This window comes from Pseudophryne corroboree, chromosome 9, assembly GCF_028390025.1.
Source record: "Pseudophryne corroboree isolate aPseCor3 chromosome 9, aPseCor3.hap2, whole genome shotgun sequence".
Taxonomy (NCBI): domain Eukaryota; kingdom Metazoa; phylum Chordata; class Amphibia; order Anura; family Myobatrachidae; genus Pseudophryne; species Pseudophryne corroboree.
The window spans coordinates 215,760,391-215,785,113 of record NC_086452.1 but is presented as its reverse complement, the minus strand read 5'-3'; the positions used below and the strand labels follow the sequence as shown (position 1 = coordinate 215,785,113).

The 24,723-nt window shown below is 42.9% G+C and overlaps 1 protein-coding gene across 9 annotated transcripts in view; it reads right to left on the bottom strand.

Annotated features, from left to right (window-relative positions):
• NTNG1 (netrin G1) overlaps positions 1–24,723 on the bottom strand; it is a 501,549-nt gene that overhangs the window by 140,390 nt on the left and 336,436 nt on the right. For 6 of the 9 annotated variants that reach the window (XM_063940103.1, XM_063940104.1, XM_063940105.1 and 3 more), the window contains one exon: positions 6,269–6,328. The exons of the other annotated variants lie outside the window; for them this stretch is intronic. In XM_063940103.1, the coding sequence (XP_063796173.1) occupies positions 6,269–6,328 (60 nt within the window). The remainder of the gene's footprint in view (positions 1–6,268; positions 6,329–24,723) is intronic. 9 annotated transcript variants of the gene reach the window in all.

Here is a 24,723-nt window from a genome sequence, read left to right as displayed (position 1 = left end):
GGCACAGTGTGATATTAATTAACCCTGGCACCGCTCACATTAATGAGTTTTCATCATCCGGTTCGAGCGGTGCCAGAGGCTGCTGTTAGACCACGTGATCAAGGCACAGCCTGTAACTCGTCATGCTGCTGTACATCTGTCTCCCCCTCCCTCTGTAGTCTACTTTGGTGCTGTCAGAAGTCTCTGAAAGCTCCCTCTCTCTCCCTCCCGGCATTAGCCACAGCAGCTTCCTCTCCCCCTTCCCTGCATCAGCCGCCGTCAGCTTTCTATCCACCAGGAAAACAGGCTGTCTTTCCCCTGTCTCTGGACAGTGGTCACAGCCTGCTGCCGCATCCCCCCTCCCTGCATCAACCGCCGGCTTTCTCTCCCCCCTCCAAACATTAGCCGCAGTCGGCTTTCTATCCGCCGCTCCCAACACCATGAACACAGGCTGTTTTTTCCCGCCTCCGGATAGTGTCGGGTTAGTGGTCAAAGCCTGCTGCCTCCTTCCCCCCTTCCTGCATCAGCCGCCGGCTTTCTCTCCCAGGCTCCCAGCACACTCGTTGTCTTTCCCCGCCTCCAGCTTCAGTCACAGGCTGCTACCGCCTTTGCGGTCAGCGGTTGACCGAAAGTAACCTCACCGCTCACCTCAAAGTTCCCACCATTGGTTACAATGGAGCGCATAGGTGCTACATTGTATCACTGCCGTGTGCTGCCTGACAGACACTACAGGAGCACACAGCCAATCAGGAGGGTGCCACGACGTGGTGCTCCCTGATTGGCTGAAGGAACCCTCTTAGACAGAAGTCAGGGGGGGTTCCTGGCAGTCGGGGAAAGGGGTCCCATGTGAAAACATGGGGCCCCTTTCAGTGCGTGGTCGGGTGTCCGTTTTTTTATTTTGCAAAGTACATGGATTACAAATAGAACAGAAGAGGACCGATCTACACTGGATTATGTGAGTATAATTTTTCCAACAGGTACCCCATGGATTCTACATGGAGAAGAGGACCGACCCTCGTGTGAACATAGGTAAGTATGTATGTTTGGAGGTGTGGATGTATGTAATAAACTTTTACTTTCAAGGTGTGTGTGTCCTGTTTTTATTGGGGTATTTTTTTAGTAGTAGTACTACAGGTACCAGCGGGCCCGGTTTTCCTCCGCATGCTGGTACTTGTGGTTCTCCAAGTACCAGCTTGCGGAGGAGGCTTGCTGGGACTTGTAGTACTGCTACAAAAAACAATATCCACATTTTGACAAAAAGGCTATCAGCCCCCCATCCGCCTCCCTTGGATGGGGGGGACAGCCTCGGGCTTCTCCCCTGGCCCTTGGGTGGCTGGAGGGGGGGACCCCTTGATTGAAGGGGTCCCCACTCCTCCAGGGTACCCCGGCCAGGGGTGACTAGTTGGGTATGTAATGCCAGGGCCGCAGGGACCAATATAAAAGTGTCCCCCGGCTGTGGCATTATGTATCTGGCTAGTGGAGCCCGGTGCTGGTTTCAGAAATACGGGGGACCCCTACGCTTTTTGTCCCCCGTATTTTTGGAACCAGGACCAGGCGCAGAGCCCGGTGCTGGTTGCTTAAATATGGGGGAACCCCTGTCACTTTTCCCCCCATATTTTTTCAACCAGGACCGGCTCAAAGAGCCCGAGGCTGGTTTTGCTTAGGAGGGGGGACCCCACGCATTTTTTTTTTTAACAATGTTTTATTTTTTACGAAAGGTGCACAATGAAGCCCAGCACGGATCTCACAGATCCGGCCGAGATTCATTGTGTTAAAGTCGGCAGTGTTTTACAATTCACTCCCGTAAAACACTGCCAAAAAATACGAATGACATCGACATCGGTAAATACGAAAATGCAGAATACGACAGCTTAGTAAATTAGTCGTAATAAATTCAAAAAGTTGCAAATTTACACTTTCGATGTCATTCGTGTTTGAACTTTAACCTGATTCAGAAAAATACGAATTTTAGTAAATATACCCCATGTAGTCTATGCAACCTAAGGTCTGAGCAGTTATAAGGTGCACCCATCCCACCCAGTGCCCACAACCATCCCATTTGGTCACCACAACAATCCCACCTTGTTCCAACATCCTTCTCACTCCATACATCCATCTCATTTAGTATAAACATTTAGCTTCCTCAAACATCTTGGTTAATTGCTAAAACTATAATACCCCATCTACGGTCTATACATCTACACTTACAGTACTTCCCTATCCGTCTTCATGCTACTCTTTCTTCCCCAATTCCTACTACTGTGTTCTCCCATCTGTGCTAGTCTGTATCAGTGGCGCATGGTGGGGGGGTTTCTGAGTACCCAGAAACTCCCCCTGATGGACCAAATTCTTTTTTCCAGAGATGGAGACCGCTATGTCTCCATCTCAAAATAAACCGCAATCGCAACCACGACCGCAGCAGAGAGCTTTTCCAGCACAGCTCAACAGAATGTCAGGGAAGGGAGAGCTGGGGAGTTGCTGCATGTGCTCAACCCACAGCTGCTCCTTCGTCCAACTCCTCACATTCTGAAATGCATGGGCCGGCTGCCGCCAGTCTCCTCCTCTCAGCACTGGGTATGTTTGTGTGTATATCTGTACAGTATGTGTGTGTGTGTGTGGTATGAAATGTATGATTTTGCAATGTGTATGTGATTGCAGTGCTACTATGTGTGGTATGATATATATGTTTGTGTAGTGTACTATGTATGTGTGTGCAAAGTTTGTGGTGAGAAACAGTATATATGTGTGTGTGGTATGCTGTGTATGCTCATTTTGTACTTGTATGTGTGTGCAATGTTTGTGGTGATCTATGTGTGTATTTGTGTGGGATACTATGTATATGTTTTGTACTATGTGTGTGTGTGTGTGTGTGTGTGTGTGTGCTATGTATACTGTGTGTGTAATGTGTGTATTTGTGTGGTGTGCTATGTAATCTATATGTGTGTGTGCTTTGTATGTGTATGCAATGTGTGTTGTGAGCTACAGTAAGTATGTATGTATGTATGTATGTAGGTATGTATGTATGTATGTATGTATGTGTGGTGTCCTATGTATACAGTATGTCTGTGTGACTGTGTGTTATGCTATGTATGCTATGTATGTGTATGCAATGTGAATATGAATGTGTGTGTGTGTGTGTGTGTGTGTGTGTGTGTGTGTGTGTGTGTGATGTGCTATTGTATGTCTATGTGTACAGTACGGAAACCCCCCTCAGAAAATCCTGCATTTGCCCCTGGCTCAGACCTTCACTTGCATAGACTACATGTGTGTATTCCAATGACCTCACAAATCTGTGAATTAGCAGCTCCACCATTGTGTGAGTAACAGCAATCTCACTTTGTGAGAGTGCTGAATCTGCACTTACCCACAGGCTGTGATGGCATACCATATTGTGCAAGGAACACGTTCATTAAGGCGTCAGCCTTAATGATCGGAATTTCATTGCCTTTTGGAGTTTGAGTGGAACAATTACAACAGGTTTCTGAAATATCAGATCATGTGTAAGAAGCCTCAATGGGACATGTGAAACCACAAGGATTTTTTGTCAATGGAATAAATATATATATATATATATATATATATATATATTACACACACATTTATAGAGCACTACAAGAGAATGAATTTGGACACAAATCCGCTTTATACCAAATTCATGCACTCAACCCAAGAGCTTGCCGCCATTCAGCCACAATACCCCTTATTAAATAACACATATCAATATACTGACACACCCAAGACTCAAAACCACAACATGCTGGATCCCAGCCAAACACCCCACCCACCGAGCCACTTGATCCCGCGTAAAAACTATGAGATTTCTAACTATATGAAGCTACCTGTACCCTGTAATAAAATAAGCAGCACCATAATCGAGCAGATCCATGCAGTGTGCAGCCACACATCCAATCCCTTACAGCCACCCACTACATTGATCTGCCCAGCTGTACCGCTGATCATCCCTTTACAAGGTACAAGGTAAGCTTCAAATAGTTAAAACTCTCCAGCTTGGAATTCTCTATCTTTCTACGCAAGGGCAGATATCTCAATGAATAGAGTGTCCTACTGGCTGCAATGTCATAGACAACAGGTTTGTATCTTGGGCACATCAGAATCCCTAAATGTAATAAAGGACAGTGCGACTGAACAACAAAGAGCTATCAAGTCAAGTCAATGAATGCTGTATAGGTATTAGCGACAAAAGGGGTGGTGATAAGAGACAGGGGCGGTCAGGAGATACTAGTCTTCAAAAAGGGGAAAGCTGCAAGTGAAAGTAATTAGATAATTAATAATTGACAAATGCTGCCAACAACGTCCTCTACCCCATAGCGCTATGTGTGGAGCACACTCCGCACACACCTAGTTACAGCCCTGCGTATGCTGGGTAATGTCCTGGAAGTGTTACTAAGCATCAGTTACGTGTGGTGGGGTGATGCAGGTGAAGCGGAGCCTTTCCTGTCATACTTACATTTGCATCAGAGTTTTGACTGTATAAAGTATATGAAAAATACAAAGAATATGTTTGAAAATCTTCTTTGCATTATTCTAATCATTTTTATAGCAAAAATTCTGGAGTAAAAAGTCTATGGCAGAAGGGGCAGTACCTATCTTATCTAAATTTCCAGGAGTTTATACTGCTGCACCTGTGTATAATGTCCAGATGAACCCTTTGGCTCATATATTGCATGTAAATCTGGCTCTGGTGCTAGCCAGTGCCTCCTGAGCCATTAGCTCACCGCACGTCCCTGCTAAGCATATACTACCTTAGGTGATGTATGTGCACTGTGAGAGCTGGCGGTACAGTAGTGGAGGGATCTGAATCTTCAAAAGTAATTTCTATATGAAAGATCCGACTACTGGCCCATACACACGGTGAGATTCGGGCTATGCCCGATTCTCACTATGCGACAGGGGCTAGATCGGCACATAGTCATAGTCATAATGAGTGTGCTTGTGATACTGACTATGTGCGATTTTGGCTAAGTGTCAATTTTGAGTTTCTCTTCTATAGAGATAGACAAAATTTACTTGCCTGCACAGTCTATCTATTCTTGCGATGCCGACCGCGCGGGACCACACATCGGCATCGAATCGGGATCACAAGGTGACTTTCACCTTGCGATCTGCACTAACTTTTCTTACGATTTTGACTATATAGTCAAAATCGTAAGAAAAAATCTCACCGTGTGCACACACCATGGGGGTAATTCCAAGTTGATCGCAGGAGGAAATTTTTTAGCAGTTGGCCAAACCATGTGCACTGCAGGGGGGGCAGATATAACATTTGCAGAGAGAGTTAGATTTGGGTGTGGTGAGTTCAATCTGCAATCTAAATTGCAGTGTAAAAATAAAGCATCCAGTATTTACCCTGCACAGAAACAATATAACCCACCCAAATCGAACTCTCTCTGCACATGTTATATCTGCCCCCCCCTGCAGTGCACACGGTTTTGCCCAACTGCTAAAAAATTTCCTGCTGCGATCAACTTGGGATTACCCCCCATAACCGTGTCTTAAAGTGATGTTACTACTTAAGTCAAGTAGCACAATTGCAACATCCCCATGCATTGTACAGTATGGGGAAGGCTGTGTGATCAGGTTTTGCTATTAATGCGGTAACTCCTGCATTACTGGCTTGATAAATAGTAACTTTACATAAATTAGTAAAAACCAGGTGGAAATGTGCAAGATTAACTGTGCCAAAATGCTTGTCAAATAGGCCCTCTCCTATTATCTTACATACTGTATGCGTATCAGGCATCTGCCTCCCTTCTCACTTGTAATTTATTTGCTGTACAAGAGAAATTAAAACCGAAATACGTATGTATGTACTGTATGTATGTAGGAAAGGTTTCTTTGTTTCCACAGATTTGTAACTTCCCTATACAGGATGCCATATCCCCAGTCTGTTTTATAGATGCATTGCATAATGGAGCTGACTTTAAACACATTGGTGTTATGGAGAACATGTACTGTATGATATATTTTGGAGATAAAGCGCTTCTGCAAACATTGGGTTAATATATACTGTATAGATGTGCATGTGCATGTTTATTTGTTGGTGCTAGTTTGCCATAATGGGGTACCTTCCTTGCATTACTGTCTCCGTGAGGATTATTCATGAAGTGGTGGGGGAAATATAACCCTAGAGTAGAGTTTATAAAATGATAATCTGTTTGCATGTAAATGAAAACTCCTCAGAATGAAGTCATTTCTTTGGTGGAATAAAATCTGTTTAATCTGTATGCAACACAAACCAGAGCCACTGTATGAATGTAGGAGTTCCTACCTCTCTTGTGACTCGAAACTCGAGCAGGTGGCACAGTAGAGTGGGCTATTTTGGGAAAAACTGGACAGACAGGAAAGGAAAAAAAAAAAAATTAGAAAAGAAAAAATCCTTGCAAATGTAAAGAAATGAAAAAATAAATAACGCACAATTATGAGGATATTTACAGTAAAAATTACAGACAATAAATGTACTATAACCTATGGAGTCCAATAGTTAAACAGAACAAAAAAGACATATGAAGTATTAGAAGGAGGTATATGAGAAACTGTAATAGGACTTACACATAGGCGCAGATACAGCAATAGACGATGGACATAGCTACTGTATACTAAAAATATTATGGGATTATTGTACTCTTTCCTAACTAAAACACATACATGATATGTTATGCAAGCAGTGAATATATAAACATAACAGTAATTAATGATAAAATATAATAACATATTGAAATGGCATTAAGTAAAAGAGTTTGCTGATTATTTCAAATGAGCTGTAATGTATTTGTAAGAAGGACTGGGTTTCTCATTTATTATAGTCCTAATAAGGGTGGTTGGGAAATATATACTGTAACTTGCAGAAGTTGCGCTATCACAACATATTAGGATTAGGAAAATAATTAAAAAAGGAAAAGAATAAGAGACTCATATTGTAACTGTGAATATAATATTTAATTAATAATACAAAGCAAGTTTGGTGCTGCATTTGTGGATATCTGTACTTCTCTCAGTTATTAAATTAGGGATGTGTAAATGTATTCACACTTGTTTATTATGCTCAACATACTGTACTGACAATACACATATATAAATGGGTCTGATACAAAGGTGTAGGAAAATGCATTCACAGCTGCAAATCTGTACACAGCGACTGTGTGAAAATAAACAAATGTTGCAGCCAGATTGGTATTGCGATGCCAACTGGCGGCTTTGCTAATCCCAGAGGCTGCATATAAATAGCACGCCACATCGGTTGCAGAGCAGTCAATTGTCAAGATTCTGAGTGGCCCTATGGTCATTCAAGATGTAAGACACTGAAGAAGTCACAGCCTCAAACCTGCCCCAAAACGGTTGCGACATGCCTGCATTTTTGATACGACTACCAATTACTTCCCACAAACCGTCCCTGTCAATCACTTTGTGTATAAATCCTTGCTGTGACCACCATTGCAAAACCATTGCGGCACATGCACAGTATGACTTTTAAACTGGGCATACACTATACAATTATCTGGCAGACCATCTGTCCAATCTGTGATTTTACCAACTTGTCTAAACAATCATTTTTGTCCATTGTCCACTGTTTGGAGCAAATGGTTGATTGCCATTTGGGAACCATGGATGGTGTAATGGTTAGCATTACTGCCTCACAGCACTAAAGTAATGAGTTTGATTCCCACCATGGCCCTAACTATGTGGAGTTTGTATATTTTCCCTGTGCGTGAGTGGGTTTCCTCCGGTTACTCCCGTTTCCTCCCACAATCCCCCCCAAAATATATTGGTAGGTAAATTGGATCTTAACAAAATTAGACCTAGCGTAAATGTGTGTGAGTGTACAAGAGGTATAGTAGGGAATATAGATTGTAAGCTGCACTGCGGCAGGGACTGATGTGAGTGGACAAATATTCAACGTAAACCACTGCGGAATATGTATGCGCTATATAAATAATTGACAATAAATAATTGTATAGTGTATGCCCAGCTTTAGACACATACACAGACAGCTGATAATCGCTTAACTGACAAAAATTGGGTTCTGCGTACATCTCTGAATTAAGCCATTAGATCACAAACATACTGCATGATAATATACACCTAATGTACACCTAACAATATTTTACATGATAAAATATTGCTGGATGTTAAATAAGGTAATAAGAAAAATCAAAATTTGATTTGCATTTTTGGCCGCATTCACTACTTATAGCTAGAAATGTAATGAATTTAAATATTTCAGTAGTAATATTGCATTATGTGGAGATGATCAGTGGTAAACACAAGTCCTACTGTGATAGAGATTAATTCAATTAACTTGTTAGACTGATACACTTTATCTAACCTGTAGCAAAATGATGATGTCATAAAACTAATGATCTGTGTCACACAAAGGGAGCTCCATTAACACCAAGCTAATAAGTGACAGCTCTGCAAGGGATAATAAAAGAAAAAAGTGTTTCTCTGCCCCCTCCTTCACCACCTCCTTCTCCCACCACCTAGTACAGTAGGTGAGTGTTTGAATCATTGCATGGGAAGACTCAACAGTCCCTGACTCTCATTCTGCACACAGCCACGGCTAATCCATGCAATTAAGGCCAGTGATTCAACTGTGTTTTTTTTTTGTTACGGTTATAGTGCCGAGACCCAGACACAATAATTTGGAGCAAATGAACGAGATAATTGCATTTATTTGCTATCCATGAATCTAGGTCAGGATCTGATTTATCGCAGCTCCCACAGGCTAGAGTTTCAGTTCTTGAGCTATAAATCTTAGAGAGATTGCTAATGTATTTTCTGCGATTACTAATCTGCTCTCCCGTTACTGCTCTCATCACCAAATTCATTTGTGTCCCATTAAACTATGGTACTGGGAGTAACTGCTGGTACCAGGCTTGTCTAGAAAGATGCCCTTAATAAACCAGATCACACACATGCCCACTACAATTACATTTAGTAGCACTATTGATGACCGGAGTGAAGAGTGTCAATAGGTCCTATAGGAGACCCTCTTTGAGCACAGTAAGGATGCATAAGTTTATGGCTGCACAATAGTATTAGGGTTGTTTTACATGATCCTTATTTTATAGCAGAAGAAAACGTAATATATCATTGATTCCTACATTCCAGGTTTAGTAGAGAGACCACAAGATAAAGCTACAGAAAACTGCTCCCTGATTTCTCTATATTATAAAGTTACATAGCTTTAAATTAAGAACTACGGCTGGGAATCAAATGAGAAAATGGATTGTTCTAATACTCCAACCATTGAAAAAAATAAATATTTATTCCATTAACAAAAAACGATTTGCAAAACATTGATTTTTAAGCATTGTAAACATTATTTTTTGTGTTTCTTCATTGTTGGCTACCCAGTCACCAGTCAGTCATCACTAGGGTTACCATCTCATCCCTTTAATTCTGGACACATATTAATTACACAGGTTCTGTGGCTGGCTGACTTCAAGACTCCATTTCACCTGGTTTTAATCAGCCACAGAACCTGTGTAATTAATATGTCTCCAGAATTAAAGGGATGAGGTGGTAACCCTAGTCACCACCCCTACCATGTATTTGTATGTAAAGAAGACATCAGAAGAAATCACTGATTGTGAGTAGACATTGGAAACTCTAAAATGATCACACAATTATTTCTTGTTATCGGAACCTAAATATCAAATGCCACGATATACCCGATATATTGTTTAGTCCCATTCCTATTCAAAAGATGCATGAAAATGAAGGCAGTGCATATATATAGCTGATAATGACATATTACTACACTTGGTAACTGGCTGCAGCTCCTCTCACTCCTCTACTTTCTCACCATGAATCCAAATCCATTCATATGGGTGAGATAGAAAAGTAATAGCTCTTGATTTCACATCAGTGACATTATAAAGAAAGCCTGGCTATTTTGACACATATAAAGAATGAGAACCTTATAGCATGAGTAACACTATAGGATGGGCCACTCTTTATTGCCAGGCAGAGCCAGAATGACTCCAAGGGACCCTCTGCAAAATGCTGGTTTTGCGATCTTCACCCCCATTTGTCATAAAAACCTAAACATAAATACAAGTCTGGGAATTCTGGGCCTGATGCAGGAGCCTAGGTTGCCCATTGGATGATTTGACTATGCTTCCAGGAACCTTAAAAGTTGTTATTGCTATGCCATGAATGCTGACATAACAGTGATTATAGTATGGGGATCATAATTTTGAAACATTAACCAGGACACTGATACGATGTGAAAATTGTTCAGTCTGTATAAACCAGTATTTCCCAAACCTGGTCCTCATGTTCCACTCACAGTCTAGGTACTGTACTAAGGATACCCAGTACACGTGGCATATTATTACCTCAAGTCAGTTTGAGTTAGCCATCAGTGCTGAAGCATGGCTATCCCTAATGTCTGCATTGTGAGTGGTCCACGAATACTGCGTTTGAGAAACCCTGGTTTACACAATCTCTTGTTTCTGTTAGATATGAAGTGCAAGCTGGGGATCTGACTAAGCATAATTAAGGGATCTATTTACTAAGCCTTGGATGGAGATAAATCCGACGGTGATAAAGTACCAGCCAATCGGCTCCTAACTGCCATGTTACAGGCTGGGTTTGAAAAATGACAGTTAGGAGCCGATTGGCTGGTACTTTATCTCCCACGGCTTTATCTCCATCCAAGGCTTAGTAAATAGACCCCTTAATCCCTAGCTAATTTCAAGTTAGGCCCCCTTTCAGACTGTTGCTTTTGAGTGATTACCGATGATTGACAGTATTATTAGCCAGTAAATTAAGGGGGGTGTTTCTGTTTAGAAGCAACTGTTGGCTTCAGGCCTCCATAATTTTTATCTGGATGTCCTACCCTATCCCCCTATTTTTCCTTTATGCTTGTTGTCTATGGTGGCGGCGGTAAAAGGACTGCATGGTTTTGAATTGCTTAGTTTTTTTAGTGGGTGCGTTCTCCTCATGTTATGTGATAGCCAATAATATCCCTTCTGGGAATTAACACAAGCCCGTCCTGGTGTTTTATTGATTTATGGACACCAAGGTTTGGTTGTATGAATTTAGTCATGGGCAAAGTGATTCACTGAACTCAGTTGAGACACATAACTCAGTTCAGTGGAGTGTCTCGAGTCAGTGTCTCGGCACATGAGTCATGACTCATTTGGATTGGAATGTATTGCAGAGACAGTGCCCTTGATTCAGTGAGTTGCCAGAGACTCAGTGCTGGCAGACCAGTGCTGGTGACTCATGGAGGGAGTGACTAGGTCCTCTGGGAGTTGGCTCAGCTAGTTATTCAGCTGCACTGATTGTGCAGTGCATATGTGGGAGGCAGCTGCTTATGCACTGATTGTTAATAATATATTAACATAGATTCAGTGTAATGTTGATATATTATTAATAACCAATTATTGCATACTAGTTACTGAATATGCAAATTACTTCTGGCTGAGGAGAGAAAGCTTAACAGCCATGAAATACATATCATTCAGTCACAATCACATTGAACAGGAACAGTGAGCACTGAGCTGAGAGCACTGTACCACAGGGGCTCCACCTCCTGCAGGCTAATGGTACATGAATCAGATCCGTACACTGAGTCACTGAGTCTGCACAGTGTACAACTGTTTCGACTCACAGGCAGACTCAGGATGAATGAATCAGGCACAGCAGTGCAGCACTCACTGACTGGTGAGTTGTGACTGCTCCCTCGTACCTCCCACTGGGTGTCCCCCGGTATTGCTGCTTGCCAATCCCAACAACACACTGAGTCTCCTCGCTCTGGCTGAGAGAGGCAACTGCTGCAGCTGTCTCGACTCATTAAACTGTGAGTGACTCGAATCATTCATACTTCCTGATGATTCGAGTCACTGTGTTGAGACAGTTAGTAGCCATCTCTATATAAATTTATGTTGTCATTCATTCTTTAGTTCACCACCATAGTAATTTTAAACATCAATCTATTACTATAATGAATGCAAATCAATTTCAATTTGGTTGTAAAAAATACATTTGACCTTTAATTGTAAAGCCAATTATTGCTGTCTGTGCCTTCATTTATTACATACGTTTTGGTGATAGTTTTTAAGAGCTCCTACGTGAAGAAGGTAACTGATGGGGAGTTTATGTCAAAAAAGTAAATTAGATAAACTCTTGCCACTTATCCTGTCATTGCAGGTTTATCGGGACCTGGGAGTCTGCATATTGAGGTACAGTAAAGCTCTTGTGCAAGATTTCAAATAGACAAGAGGCAGCACTTTCCTATGAATACAAGGTAGTATAGCAGAACACAGTGTTTACAAGCAGCTGTATCGTACCATAAGAATGCTACATTTTAAAATGTACTGTCTACAGATTCCCATTAATTTCCTTCTGTATTTATAAGTATCCCAGAATTCTCTGTACAGCTGTCAGCTTGATCTGTAATGTCGGGCCACATGACTGTCTGCACAGCAATCCTCCCTACGGTCTGTCAAACTGCCTGCAAGCGTCTTACATTTTCTCATTGTTTGTGAGATATGGTTTAAAACAGAATAAATGTAACGACTCAAGAGTGAAGCAAAATTGAAAATTAATAATGTGTTGAACTTGAAACCGTTGTGTTTGGATATTACTCTTCTGCGTCATGTCACTAAAAAATGGATATAAACAAACACAATCATTCCTTACTAAACAAAAGCTGGATACACAGTTGTCCAATCCACCCAGGGTCCATCTTCAGATCAGGCATTTTATACAATCCTACTAGAGACCTACTGTAGGTCACAGATTCTACATACAATTTGTGCGTAAACACCTTCCCAATTTTGCGACAGATCTCCATTCTGCATCTGCTGAAACAATCTACTGAAAGGAATGTATCACCGTGAACACTCTTCCAATCTTTGGGAAACTGGCTGCCACACACAGCGATGAATTAGGATAAAAATTGGACAAACCAGTCTCAAGAGCGTACACAAATCTAAATTGGTCTGGCGATTGGCAATCTGGTCTCCTGATTTTTCAGCAGGATTAGAAATCATTTAACATGACCAGATGGCCAAGATAGGATAAAACCAGAGGTCTCATGAGCGTACACACTCTACCAGTGTCTGACCAACTGGTTGGTCTAAGGTTGGATTGAATGAGAATTGGACAAGTGTGTACCCAGCTTTGTAGTAGTAGGCTAGTAGGATTTTCTTATGGTACCTGTTTTTAGTTTTCTCAGAAATGGAGCATACCCAGAAGTAACTTTCTGTGTGCACGAACACATTGTTCTATGTACCTGCAGTATGTGCAGCTTTTAAACAATTTTTAAAAGTCTTGCAATACCTTACATTCAGTGTTAGAACATCTCTGTATCCTCAGAAATCCAAAGAAAATTGGAAGGGATATTACAGATTATTAAAAACAATAAAATAGTAATAAAAAAATATTTCTACTGCAGTAACACTTGTGGCCAACAGGTAGCGACACAGATCTAACCACTGTTTTATTGCCTATTAAAAACATCCTTATAGATAGACCAATGTAGACTTGTTATGTGTCTATTGTTGATGTTTAAGTTTTACTGTGGCAACTGTGTTCTTCAGAAGTTTTTTGCTAATTCTCTCCATATTTCTGGTAATGTCTCTCCCAAATACTGAGTTTGATCAATAAATACTATAAATGGACTCTGAGATTTTAGAACTGATATAAATGTATATAATATTATTTCTGAAGTTTAGTTTCAGTTTAAATGTTAGATTATTTATAACAAGACTGCAGGACAGAAAAGAGCTGTATTAGGCTGTAAATCCCTTACAAGAACTATACAATGGACCTGATTTAGAGATGGACACAGATCATTGCATATGCAGCCAGATCTGCGTCCATCTCCTCACATGCTGGGGGCTGCCCAGTACAGGACGCATCAAACTAAGGTTGACCCCTGGCAGCGCGGCCTGACTGCGCTGTCAGGAAGTCTTCCAACATTTTTTTTAATCAGAGTGGCTGCATGTGACGTTGCGCAGCTGTCCCATAAACAGTCACGGCACGCCCCCATTTGGTATGCCCCAACACTGCGTCACCACCCATCGAATGCCCACCGCTGCCAATCATCTTGTGACCGATTCCTTCGTGGATGCGGCTGCAAGTAGAAGGGTTGCATATGCGCACTGCGTCCAGTGCGTATGCGCAGACCAGATGGATATGGCCGCTGCATATGGACACATGGCTGTATCCATTTTTGAATCAGCCACAAATAGCAGTATTAAAAATGAGGGTTAATTTGACTATCTTCATTTCAAAGCCTTTGTTAATTTAGCTCCTTTTGAAATTAGCTTGAAAAATAGTAATAAGACATAGGATCTATCCACGCAACAAAAATGCTGAACCTACATAATGTGAAAAAAAAAATCTAAAAATCTATTTGTATGCAACTGAGTTTCCTTTCATCCAAAGGTGCAGGTTGTTGTGACCCCACATTGCACCAAAACTCTTAGCTCACTTAACCAAACAAAGCTGTATCTGATGAGAGGACAGGAATTTTATGTAGATAATGGAATCCCTCGGCACTTAGCGGCTTAAAATTCATAATAGAGCTGCAGGGTTTTTACAATTCTCTGCTCCTTCTCTTGGGAATATCTGTGCTGACAACTGGCAGCTTCTTCTACTCTTTTTCCCATCACTTTATCAGGTGAAATTCCAGTTAGTGTTGTAAAAAGACGGATGCTCAATCCTTCCTCCAGCACATGGAAATTCACTGCCAGGCTACCACAGCTGCAATCATTTATTTTCCTTATTACACCTGTTGCCTACGTGCAATAAACACAGCCACATTGCGGGCTGAATCATAGTAACATAGTAACATAGTATCTAAGGTTGAAAAAAGACAATTGTCCATCGGGTTCAACCTATTTGTGGTCTCCTATGCACGATTATTTTGTATAAAATTTTTACTGAAGTTGCTGACTGCCGTTCCGATTAACCCATCTTTTTTATAATAACCATAGTGCGTGACTATGCCCCGTAACACTGGATATCCTTATCCATTAGGAATTTATCTAACCCATTCTTAAAGGTGTTGACTGAGTTGGCCATTACAACTGTTATGCACACCAGTGCTAGTAGGAATGTACTGGTGTCTGAACGGAGAGGGATGCAAAACAAATGAACTCACAGACAGACTGGGGAATATGACATTACATACATAGAAGGTGATAGGGTAACAAAATAAACACAAAGTGAACAGAGAAGCCCAAAGGCTAAGAAACGGGGTGTCTCCCTAGTATTAGGAATACTCAGATGGAAAGAAGCGAGATGTTGTGATTTAATATGTAGAGAACCCGAAATGCTGTTGCTAAGGGCAACAGCAAAACCCTAAAGGGTTACCAACGGGTGTGGCAGTAAACTCCTTGGTCAGAGATGGAATAATAGACACAAGGAGAGTCTCCACAATCCTAGTCCTCACTTTCAGTGCACTGGTTCAGCTTACTGCCACTAAACTGACACCTGAACACCTTGCACAGTGAGAAAGGATTTTGGCAGGCAAGTCTGAGAATACAGCCGCAAACTTGCTAGGTTCACAGAGTAGCAAAAGAACCCCAGCAGGTTAAACGACTGACTCCAGTCTTACTGCTAGGTCTGGATTGGCAGAGTGTAATACCAAATCCCAAGGCCTATTTGCAGTAAGCAACAACCAAATACAAAGTTTACACAGTACTAGCTAGCTTTCAGGAACTGACTAACCAACAAAGATTCAGCAGCATCTGCCTAACCTGAGAAGAGGGTTTATATAGCAGGTGCTGTCCACGCCCCACTCAGACCTCACAGACTGTGAGCACAAAAACCAGCACCGGATCCCCTGCCGTGCACAGAGCCTGTAACCACTGCACAGCAAAAGACCCGAACCGGAGTATCAGCTACGCTCAGGTTACTCCGCTAGCACTTGTCTCCCGGTTGCCATGACGACGTGGCAGCACAGAGCAGGAGACCCTAACAGTACCCCCCCTCTGACGAGGGGTCAAAGAACCCCTACCACCGGGTTTATCGTGGAACTGCGAGAAGAAAGAGCGTAACAGTCTGGGGGCATGAAGATCACAACTGCGCACCCACGACCGCTCCTCCGGGCCATACCCCTTCCAGTGCACCAAAAATGACAGCCGACCCCGAACCATCTTGGAGTCAAGAATCCTTTCAACAACAAACTCCCTCTGGCCACGTATCAGAAGAGGGGAAGGTCTTCCACTGGAAGAAGGATTACTAATCGCCCATTTTAAAAGGGAACAATGAAATGTTTTATTGATACCCAAAGAACGGGGTAGATCTAACTGAGATGCCACCGGATTGATAACCCTAGTGATCTTATAAGGACAGATGAACCGGGAGCCTAACTTATGAGATGGCTGTCTCAACTTCAAATTCTTGGTAGACAACCAGACGAAGTCTCCTAATTTGAAGCTGCAGGGTCTTTTCCGCTTATCAAAAACCCTTTTGGTCACTAATGACACAGACACAAGGGCTTTCTTCACTTTCCTCCAAATACCTCTAAGGACCGAAACCACAGAGGAACCACCAGGCGTGGAGTCCTGGGGGTCAAAAGAATTGGCCTTAGGATGATGCCCATATACACAAAGGAAGGGAGAGATCCCTGTAGCAGAGTGAGCCGCGTTGTTATAGGCAAACTCCGCCATGGACAGATGAGCAACCCAGTCAGTCTGACACTTGGAGACATAACACCTGAGGAACTGCTCCAAGGACTGGTTCACCCTTTCAGTCTGCCCATTAGACTGCGGATGGTAGCCTGACGACAAGCTGACAGAAATCTGGAGATCGGAACAAAATGCCCTCCAGAATTTGGCCACAAACTGGGATCCGCGGTCAGAGACCACATCAAGTGGCAACCCGTGGAGGTGCACAACATGCAGCCCAACCAATGGAACGAAGTGCGCCATCTTCGAAAACCTGTCAACGACAACCCAGATGGCTGTCATCCCCGAGGATTTGGGCAAGTCCACCACAAAATCCATTGAAATGTGGGTCCATGGCTTAGATGGAATAGAGAGTGGATGTAATGGGCCAACAGGAACCCCTCTAGGAGTCTTATTTCGGGCACAGATGTCACATGCCCGAACCCACTGATCCACATCCCTAGCCACCAAGGGCCACCACACCGCCCTAGATAGCAACTCCCGAGTTCTGGCAATACCCGGGTGACCTGCCGACTTCTTGGCATGGAATTCCAGGAACACTCGCTGTCTTAACCTAGGAGGCACAAACAAAAGACCTACCGGAAGGTCTGGAGGAGCCTGCTCCTGTGCTCTAAGGACTAATGACAAGAGGTCCTGGGTAATGCCCACTTTAATACATGATGGGGACACAATGGGCAATGGCTCCTCGGTGGTCTCCTGGATTGGAGCAAAACTCCGCGAGAGCGCATCAGCCTTGATGTTTTTTGACCCAGGGCGATATGTTATCAAAAAATTAAAGCGAGCAAAAAACAAAGCCCATCATGCCTGCCTGGCATTGAGGTGCTTCGCTGACTCTAAATATGCCAAATTCTTATGGTCGGTGAGAATTGAGACCACAAACTTAGCCCCCTCAAGCCAGTGTCTCCACTCCTCGAGTGCATCCTTAATAGCCAACAATTCCCGGTTACCCACATCATAATTCATCTCGGCAGGCGAAAATTTACGGGAAAAGTAAGCACAGGGATGAAGGCGATTATCAGACACCCCCATCTGAGAGAGCGCTGCCCCAATACCCATCTCAGAGGCATCCACCTCCACCACAAAAGGACGCTCTGGATCTGGGTGTCGCAGCACCTTGGCCGAGACAAATGCCCTTTTGAGACGGGCAAAAGCCGCTTTGGCCTCACAAGACCAGTGAGCAACATCCGCCCCTTTCTTAGTGAGTGACACCAAGGGCGCCACTATAGACGAAAATCCAGCGATAAATCGTCTATAAAAATTCGCAAAGCCCAGAAAACGCTGAAGCGCCTTCAAACTAGTGGGCTGCACCCAATCCAGGACTGCCTGTACCTTGGAACCCTCCATTTGGAAACCTTCTGGGGAGATAATATATCCTAGAAATGCGATTTGCTGAACTTCAAATTCGCACTTCTCCAGCTTCGCCCCAAGCTGGTGGTCTCTGAGTTTCTGGAGGACTAAGCGTACATGCTTCCGATGTTCCTCCAGGGAATGGGAGAAGATTAGGATGTCATCTAAGTATACAACTAAGAATCTATCCAAATATTCCCTGAGCACAACGTTCATGAAGTCCTGGAAGACTGCCGGGGCATTACAGAGCCCAAAAGGCATCACCAAATATTCATAATGCCCTGAGTGGGTATTAAAGGCAGTCTTCCATTCATCCCCCTCTCTTATTCGGATTAGATTGTACGCACCGCATAGGTCAATCTTAGAAAAAATGGTGGCAGTACGAAGCTGGTCAAACAAGACCGAAATGAGAGGCAGTGGGTATGAGTTTTTAATCGTGATACGGTTCAATTCCCTGAAGTCGATGCAGGGTCGCAACGAACTGTCCTTTTTACCCACGAAGAAGAACCCCAACCCAACTGGAGACTGTGAAGGTCTGATAAATCCCTTAGCCAAGTTCTCCTGAATGTACTCTGCCATAGCCTGAGTCTCAGGACGTGACAGGGCGTACAACCTGCTCTTGGGAAGCTTAGCATTCGGCAACAAATCAATGGCACAGTCATAGGGGCGATGGGGAGGTAGTACCTCTGCAACTCTTTTGGAGAACACGTCTGCAAAATCTGCATAACATCCTGGCAATCCTGGCAAACTTAGCTGCGAAAGCCTGACTGGAATTCCAGGCTCAAGCAACTCCTGAAACAATCAGTACCCTAACTAAGAATCTCCCCAGAGACCCAGTCAAATTGAGGATTGTGGGCCCTTAACCAGGGTAACCCCAACACCAATGGGGCAAAAGTACAGACAGTCACATAAAAGGACAATTTTTCAGAGTGTGTGGCTCCAATAAACAAAGAAATCTGGCTAGTGCAAGAGGTAATTTTACCCTGGGATAATGGTTCCCCGTTTAACCCACAAATCTCAATTTCCGATGCCAAGGGTACTAAGGGAACAGAGTGTTTCAGGGCGAATTGGCGGTCCATAAAAACCCCGTCGGCCCCACTGTCCACAATGGCCTCAGTCTTGACAGTTTGACCGAGGATCTTCAAGGTCACCGGAATGATAAAAGTCTTCTTGGGAAATTCTGACTTCTGGCCTGACAGGATATTTCCCATCACCCTCAGGTCCTGAAGTTTTCCGGCTTTTCTGGGCATGATACTACCACATGACCTTTATTCCCACAGTACAAACATAACCCCTGCTGTCTCCTCCGCGTCTTCTCACGCGAGGAGAGGCGGGTAGCCCCAATCTGCATAGGCTCCTCGGAAAATTCCTCAGAGTCTGAGGTTCCCTTGGGAAAGAAGGAAACTTCGGTCTCCCTTTCAAGCCTGCGCTCTCTCAGCCATCTATCCACCCGAATGGATAACTGCATGAGCTGATCCAAGCTATCAGGCAAGGGATATTGTACCAGTTGGTCTTTTAACTGGTTAGAAAGACCTCTTCGGTACTGGTGTCTCAGGGCTGGGTCATTCCACTGGGTATCATGGGCCAACCTCCGAAACTCCGTACAATAAACGTCAACTGGCCTTCGCCCTTGCTTAAGGATCGAAATCTGAGCCTCGGCTGAGGCCGTCTTGTCAGGGTCATCATACAACATGCCCAGTGCCGTAAAAAAAGCATCAACACTTTTAAGCGACGGACAGTCAGGCTGCAACCCATATGCCCAGACCTGTGGGTCTCCTTATAGCAAGGAAATCACTATGCCCACCCGCTGAATCTCCGACCCAGAAGACTGAGGCCTAAGCTGGAAATATAGCTTGCAGCTCTCCTTGAAACAAAAGAACTGCGAGCGATCTCCAGAAAAACGATACGGGAGATTTACTTTCGGCTCCTTAACCCCTGAAGGCACTGCTGCTGCGGGAGCTCCGCCAGCGGTCTACGAGGTGTGCATTTTAATGGACAAATCATTAAATTGTCGAGTCAGGACCTGCACCTGATCGACCACCTGTTGCAAAGTATTTTGAGGGGTATGCTCCATATTCCCACAAAAATTTCAACAGGAGTATTAGGCTGCTGAATATGTTATGCACACCAGTGCCAGCAGGAATGTACTGGTGTCTGAACGGAGAGGGATGCAAAACAAATGAACTCACAGACAGACTGGGGAATATGACATTACATACATAGAAGGTGATAGGGTAACAAAATAAACACAAAGTGAACAGAGAAGCCCAAAGGCTAAGAAACGGGGTGTCTCCCTAGTATTAGGAATGCCCAGATGGAAAGAAGCGAGATGTTGTGATTTAATACGTAGAGAACCCGAAATGCTGTTGCTAAGGGCAACAGCAAAACCCTAAAGGGTTACCAACGGGTGTGGCAGTAAACTCCTTGGTCAGAGATGGAATAATAGACACAAGGAGAGTCTCCACAATCCTAGTCCTCACTTGCAGGGCACTGGTTCAGCTTACTGCAACTAAACTGACACCTGAACACCTTGCACAGTGAGAAAGGATTTTGGCAGGCAAGTCTGAGAATACAACGAATAGCAAACAAAATAGCAACGCTACAATTACAAATTGAATGTAAAATCAACCCAACGATATATATCACTTGGAACAAAATGGAGATGAATGGACTGAAAAGGAAAGATACCAAATTATTTAATAGCATGAATAGTTAAAAGTGCACAACATTGCTGAAGCAATAATAAAATTGATAATTAATAAGATCAATATTCAGATCACCAGGGGGCTACTAGGTGTATGTCCGTTCCTTAATTATTGTGGACGTCAGATGAATAGATCAGAATGAATATTAGAACTGGTGGCACAGTCCTGTTGGTGATAGTTACCACAATGATTACCGCTGGAGGGAAGGAGTCCTCTGAATGGCGTCCCTTTGGTTGGATGGGATCTTTGGGGTCCTTAGTCCTCACCAGATTGCGGAATCCTCAATGCTGAGTTGGTAATTGAGGTGTCACCAATGTGTGAGAATGGATCATCTGATCATCTGTATAAATGTTGAAAGTCCACTAAAGGTCCGGATGTAGCTCATACAGCTTCCCAATAGGCAAGGTGATCTGGAATACCTGACGCGTTTCGCTGCAGGACCTGCAGCTTTTTCAAAGGTGATCTAGTCAGTCTGAAGGTTACCATATTTATACCCTAAAATGGCTGCTAATTGGTCCACACCTGTTCAGTCCACTCATCTCCAATTAATTGTTCCAATTCACAAAACATAAACATTTTAAACTTATAGTGTATTAAAATCGAAACACCTCCGTGATACATAGTTAATTACACATTTTTGTATCTATATAGCCAGATTTATAGTGATTTTTTGTATATATAAATCACTTCCAGGTTACTATAACAATGGTTCAGTTTCGGGTCAATTCACATTGTTGCTTAGCAACCTTATTAAACATATTATCATCTTTAGCGATCTTGTATATCTCATCTTCATATTATTTTTCCTTAGTTAGTCGCAATCCTTATTTCTTACTTTTATTCTCTATTGTAACAGTATTTGTAATATCATTATGTCTGAGTTACGCAGAAGACGTCACTTCCGGTTGCGAGAAGGGCATTCGTGAAAAAACTGATAGTAGAGGCAGTAATTTACAATTGGACCCCCTGATCTCACCTCTGTCTTCCGACACGGAGGTGTTTCGATTTTAATACACTATAAGTTTAAAATGTTTATGTTTTGTGAATTGGAACAATTAATTGGAGATGAGTGGACTGAACAGGTGTGGACCAATTAGCAGCCATTTTAGGGTATAAATATGGTAACCTTCAGACTGACTAGATCACCTTTGAAAAAGCTGCAGGTCCTGCAGCGAAACGCGTCAGGTATTCCAGATCACCTTGCCTATTGGGAAGCTGTATGAGCTACATCCGGACCTTTAGTGGACTTTCAACATTTATACAGATGATCAGATGATCCATTCTCACACATTGGTGACACCTCAATTACCAACTCAGCATTGAGGATTCCGCAATCTGGTGAGGACTAAGGACCCCAAAGATCCCATCCAACCAAAGGGACGCCATTCAGAGGACTCCTTCCCTCCAGCGGTAATCATTGTGGTAACTATCACCAACAGGACTGTGCCACCAGTTCTAATATTCATTCTGATCTATTCATCTGACGTCCACAATAATTAAGGAACGGACATACACCTAGTAGCCCCCTGGTGATCTGAATATTGATCTTATTAATTATCAATTTTATTATTGCTTCAGCAATGTTGTGCACTTTTAACTATTCATGCTATTAAATAATTTGGTACCTTTCCTTTTCAGTCCATTCATCTCCATTTTGTTCCAAGTGATATATATCGTTGGGTTGATTTTACATTCAATTTGTAATTGTAGTGCTGCTATTTTGTTTGCTATTCGTTGTTTCTATATTTGCAGGATTGACTAGTCCTGCTTGTGTGGCAGCTGCTCAAAATTAGCACAACAGCCCTTTTTGCGCCTGATTTAACCTTGGTTAAATTCCCCTCTTTAAGTCTGAGAATACAGCCGCAAACTTGCTAGGTTCACAGAGTAGCAAAAGAACCCCAGCAGGTTAAACGACTGACTCCAGTCTTACTGCTAGGTCTGGATTGGCAGAGTGTAATACCAAATCCCAAGGCCTATTTGCAGTAAGCAACAAACAAATACAAAGTTTACACAGTACTAGCTAGCTTTCAGGAACTGACTAACCAACAAAGATTCAGCAGCATCTGCCTAACCTGAGAAGAGGGTTTATATAGCAGGTGCTGTCCACGCCCCACTCAGACCTCACAGACTGTGAGCACAAAAACCAGCACCGGATCCCCTGCCGTGCACAGAGCCTGTAACCACTGCACAGCAAAAGACCCAAACCAAACCGGAGTATCAGCTACGCTCAGGTTACTCCGCTAGCACTTGTCTCCCGGTTGCCATGACGACGTGGCAGCACAGAGCAGGAGACCCTAACATTTCCCTCAGGCAGGGAATTCCAAACACATATCGTCCTTACCGTAAAAAAGCCTTTATGCCGTATTGTGTGGAATCTCCTCTCCTCTAACCTGAGCAAGCGTCCACGAGTTCTCTGTGTTGATCTAACCAAAAACAGGTCCTGCGCAAGATCTGTATATTGTCCCCTTATATATTTGTTAATGTTGATCATGTCCCCTCTTAATCTCCTCTTTTCCAGTGTAAACATGCCTAGTCTTGCAAGCCTTTCCTCATATTCCAGCGTCTCCATGCCCTTAATTAGTTTGGTCTCCCGCCTTTGAACCTTTTCTAGCTCCAGGATATCCTTTTTGTAGTAAGGTGCCCAGAATTGTACACAGTATTCAAGGTGTGGCCTCACAAGTGATTTATATAACGGGAGTATAATACTCTCGTCCCTAGCATCAATTCCCCGTTTTATGCATGCTAATATCTTATTAGCCTTCTTTGCTGCAGTCCTACTTTGGGTACTACTGCTTGGTTTGCTATCTATGAGGACACCTAAGTCCTTTTCCAGTACAGAATCCCCTAATTTTACCCCATTTAGTAGGTAGGTGTTATTTTTGTTCTTCTTACCACATTGCATTACCTTACACTTGTCTGTATTGAAGCGCATTCGCCATTTCGCTGCCCAAGCTTCTAATTTAACTAAGTCATTCTGAAGTGACTCAGCATTCCCCTCCGCATTTATAACTTTACACAATTTGGTATCATCTGCAAAAATTGACGCCATGCTCTCTAGACCTTCTGTTAGGTCATTAATGAAAATATTGAACAATAGCGGTCCTAATACTGAGCCTTGCGGCACACTACTTAGCACTTCAGTCCAAGTTGAAAAGATCCATTAACCACAACGCGCTGCTCCCTATTATCTAACCAGTTTTTGACCCAAGTGCATATTGTGCTTCCTATCCCTGATTCTTGTAGCTTGTAGATAAGTCTCATGTGTGGTACAGTATCGAACGCTTTGGCAAAATCTAAAAAGATTACATCCACCTCTTTACCCTGATCTAGGTTTGCGCTTACTGTTTCATAAACGCCAAGTAAGTTGGTTTGACAGGATCTGTCCTTCATAAACCCATGTTGATTCCTTTTAATGACCTTATTGACTTCAAGGAACTTCTGAATACTATCTCTTAGAATACCTTCCAATACTTTCCCAACTATAGATGTAAGACTAACTGGTCTATAATTACCTGGTTCAGCTTTACTTCCCTTTTTGAATATAGGCACTACTTCCGCTATACGCCAGTCTTTGGGAACCATACCAGTGCTGTATCTAGTCCGGAACACTATCACATATATTAGATAACGGCAGAAAGTGGCTGCTCCTGCTTTGTGTAGGCAACAGAAAGACTTTAATTGTGTAGAATAAATGTTGGCGGTCCCCTTCAGCATTACCAAGATAACATGACCCTGTATATTAAATGCAAAAATACACTTTTTATGGTTCGAGGGCTCTATCCTGTTATGGGTACCCAATGACTACCAAGGACTAAATCTAGGCCTAGAAAAAGCTGCAATAAGATTCCTAAACGGCTGTCAGTAGAAAGATACAACATGTCAGCACAATAGGCAGGTGCAGTTATAGTTGGCACAGGGCCTTATTCTCAGCTGAGATTAAAGTAAGAAAAAGCAAGTGACTGCACACCTTGGTAAAACCATGTTGCACTGCAGGTGGGGCAGATGTAACATGTGCAGAG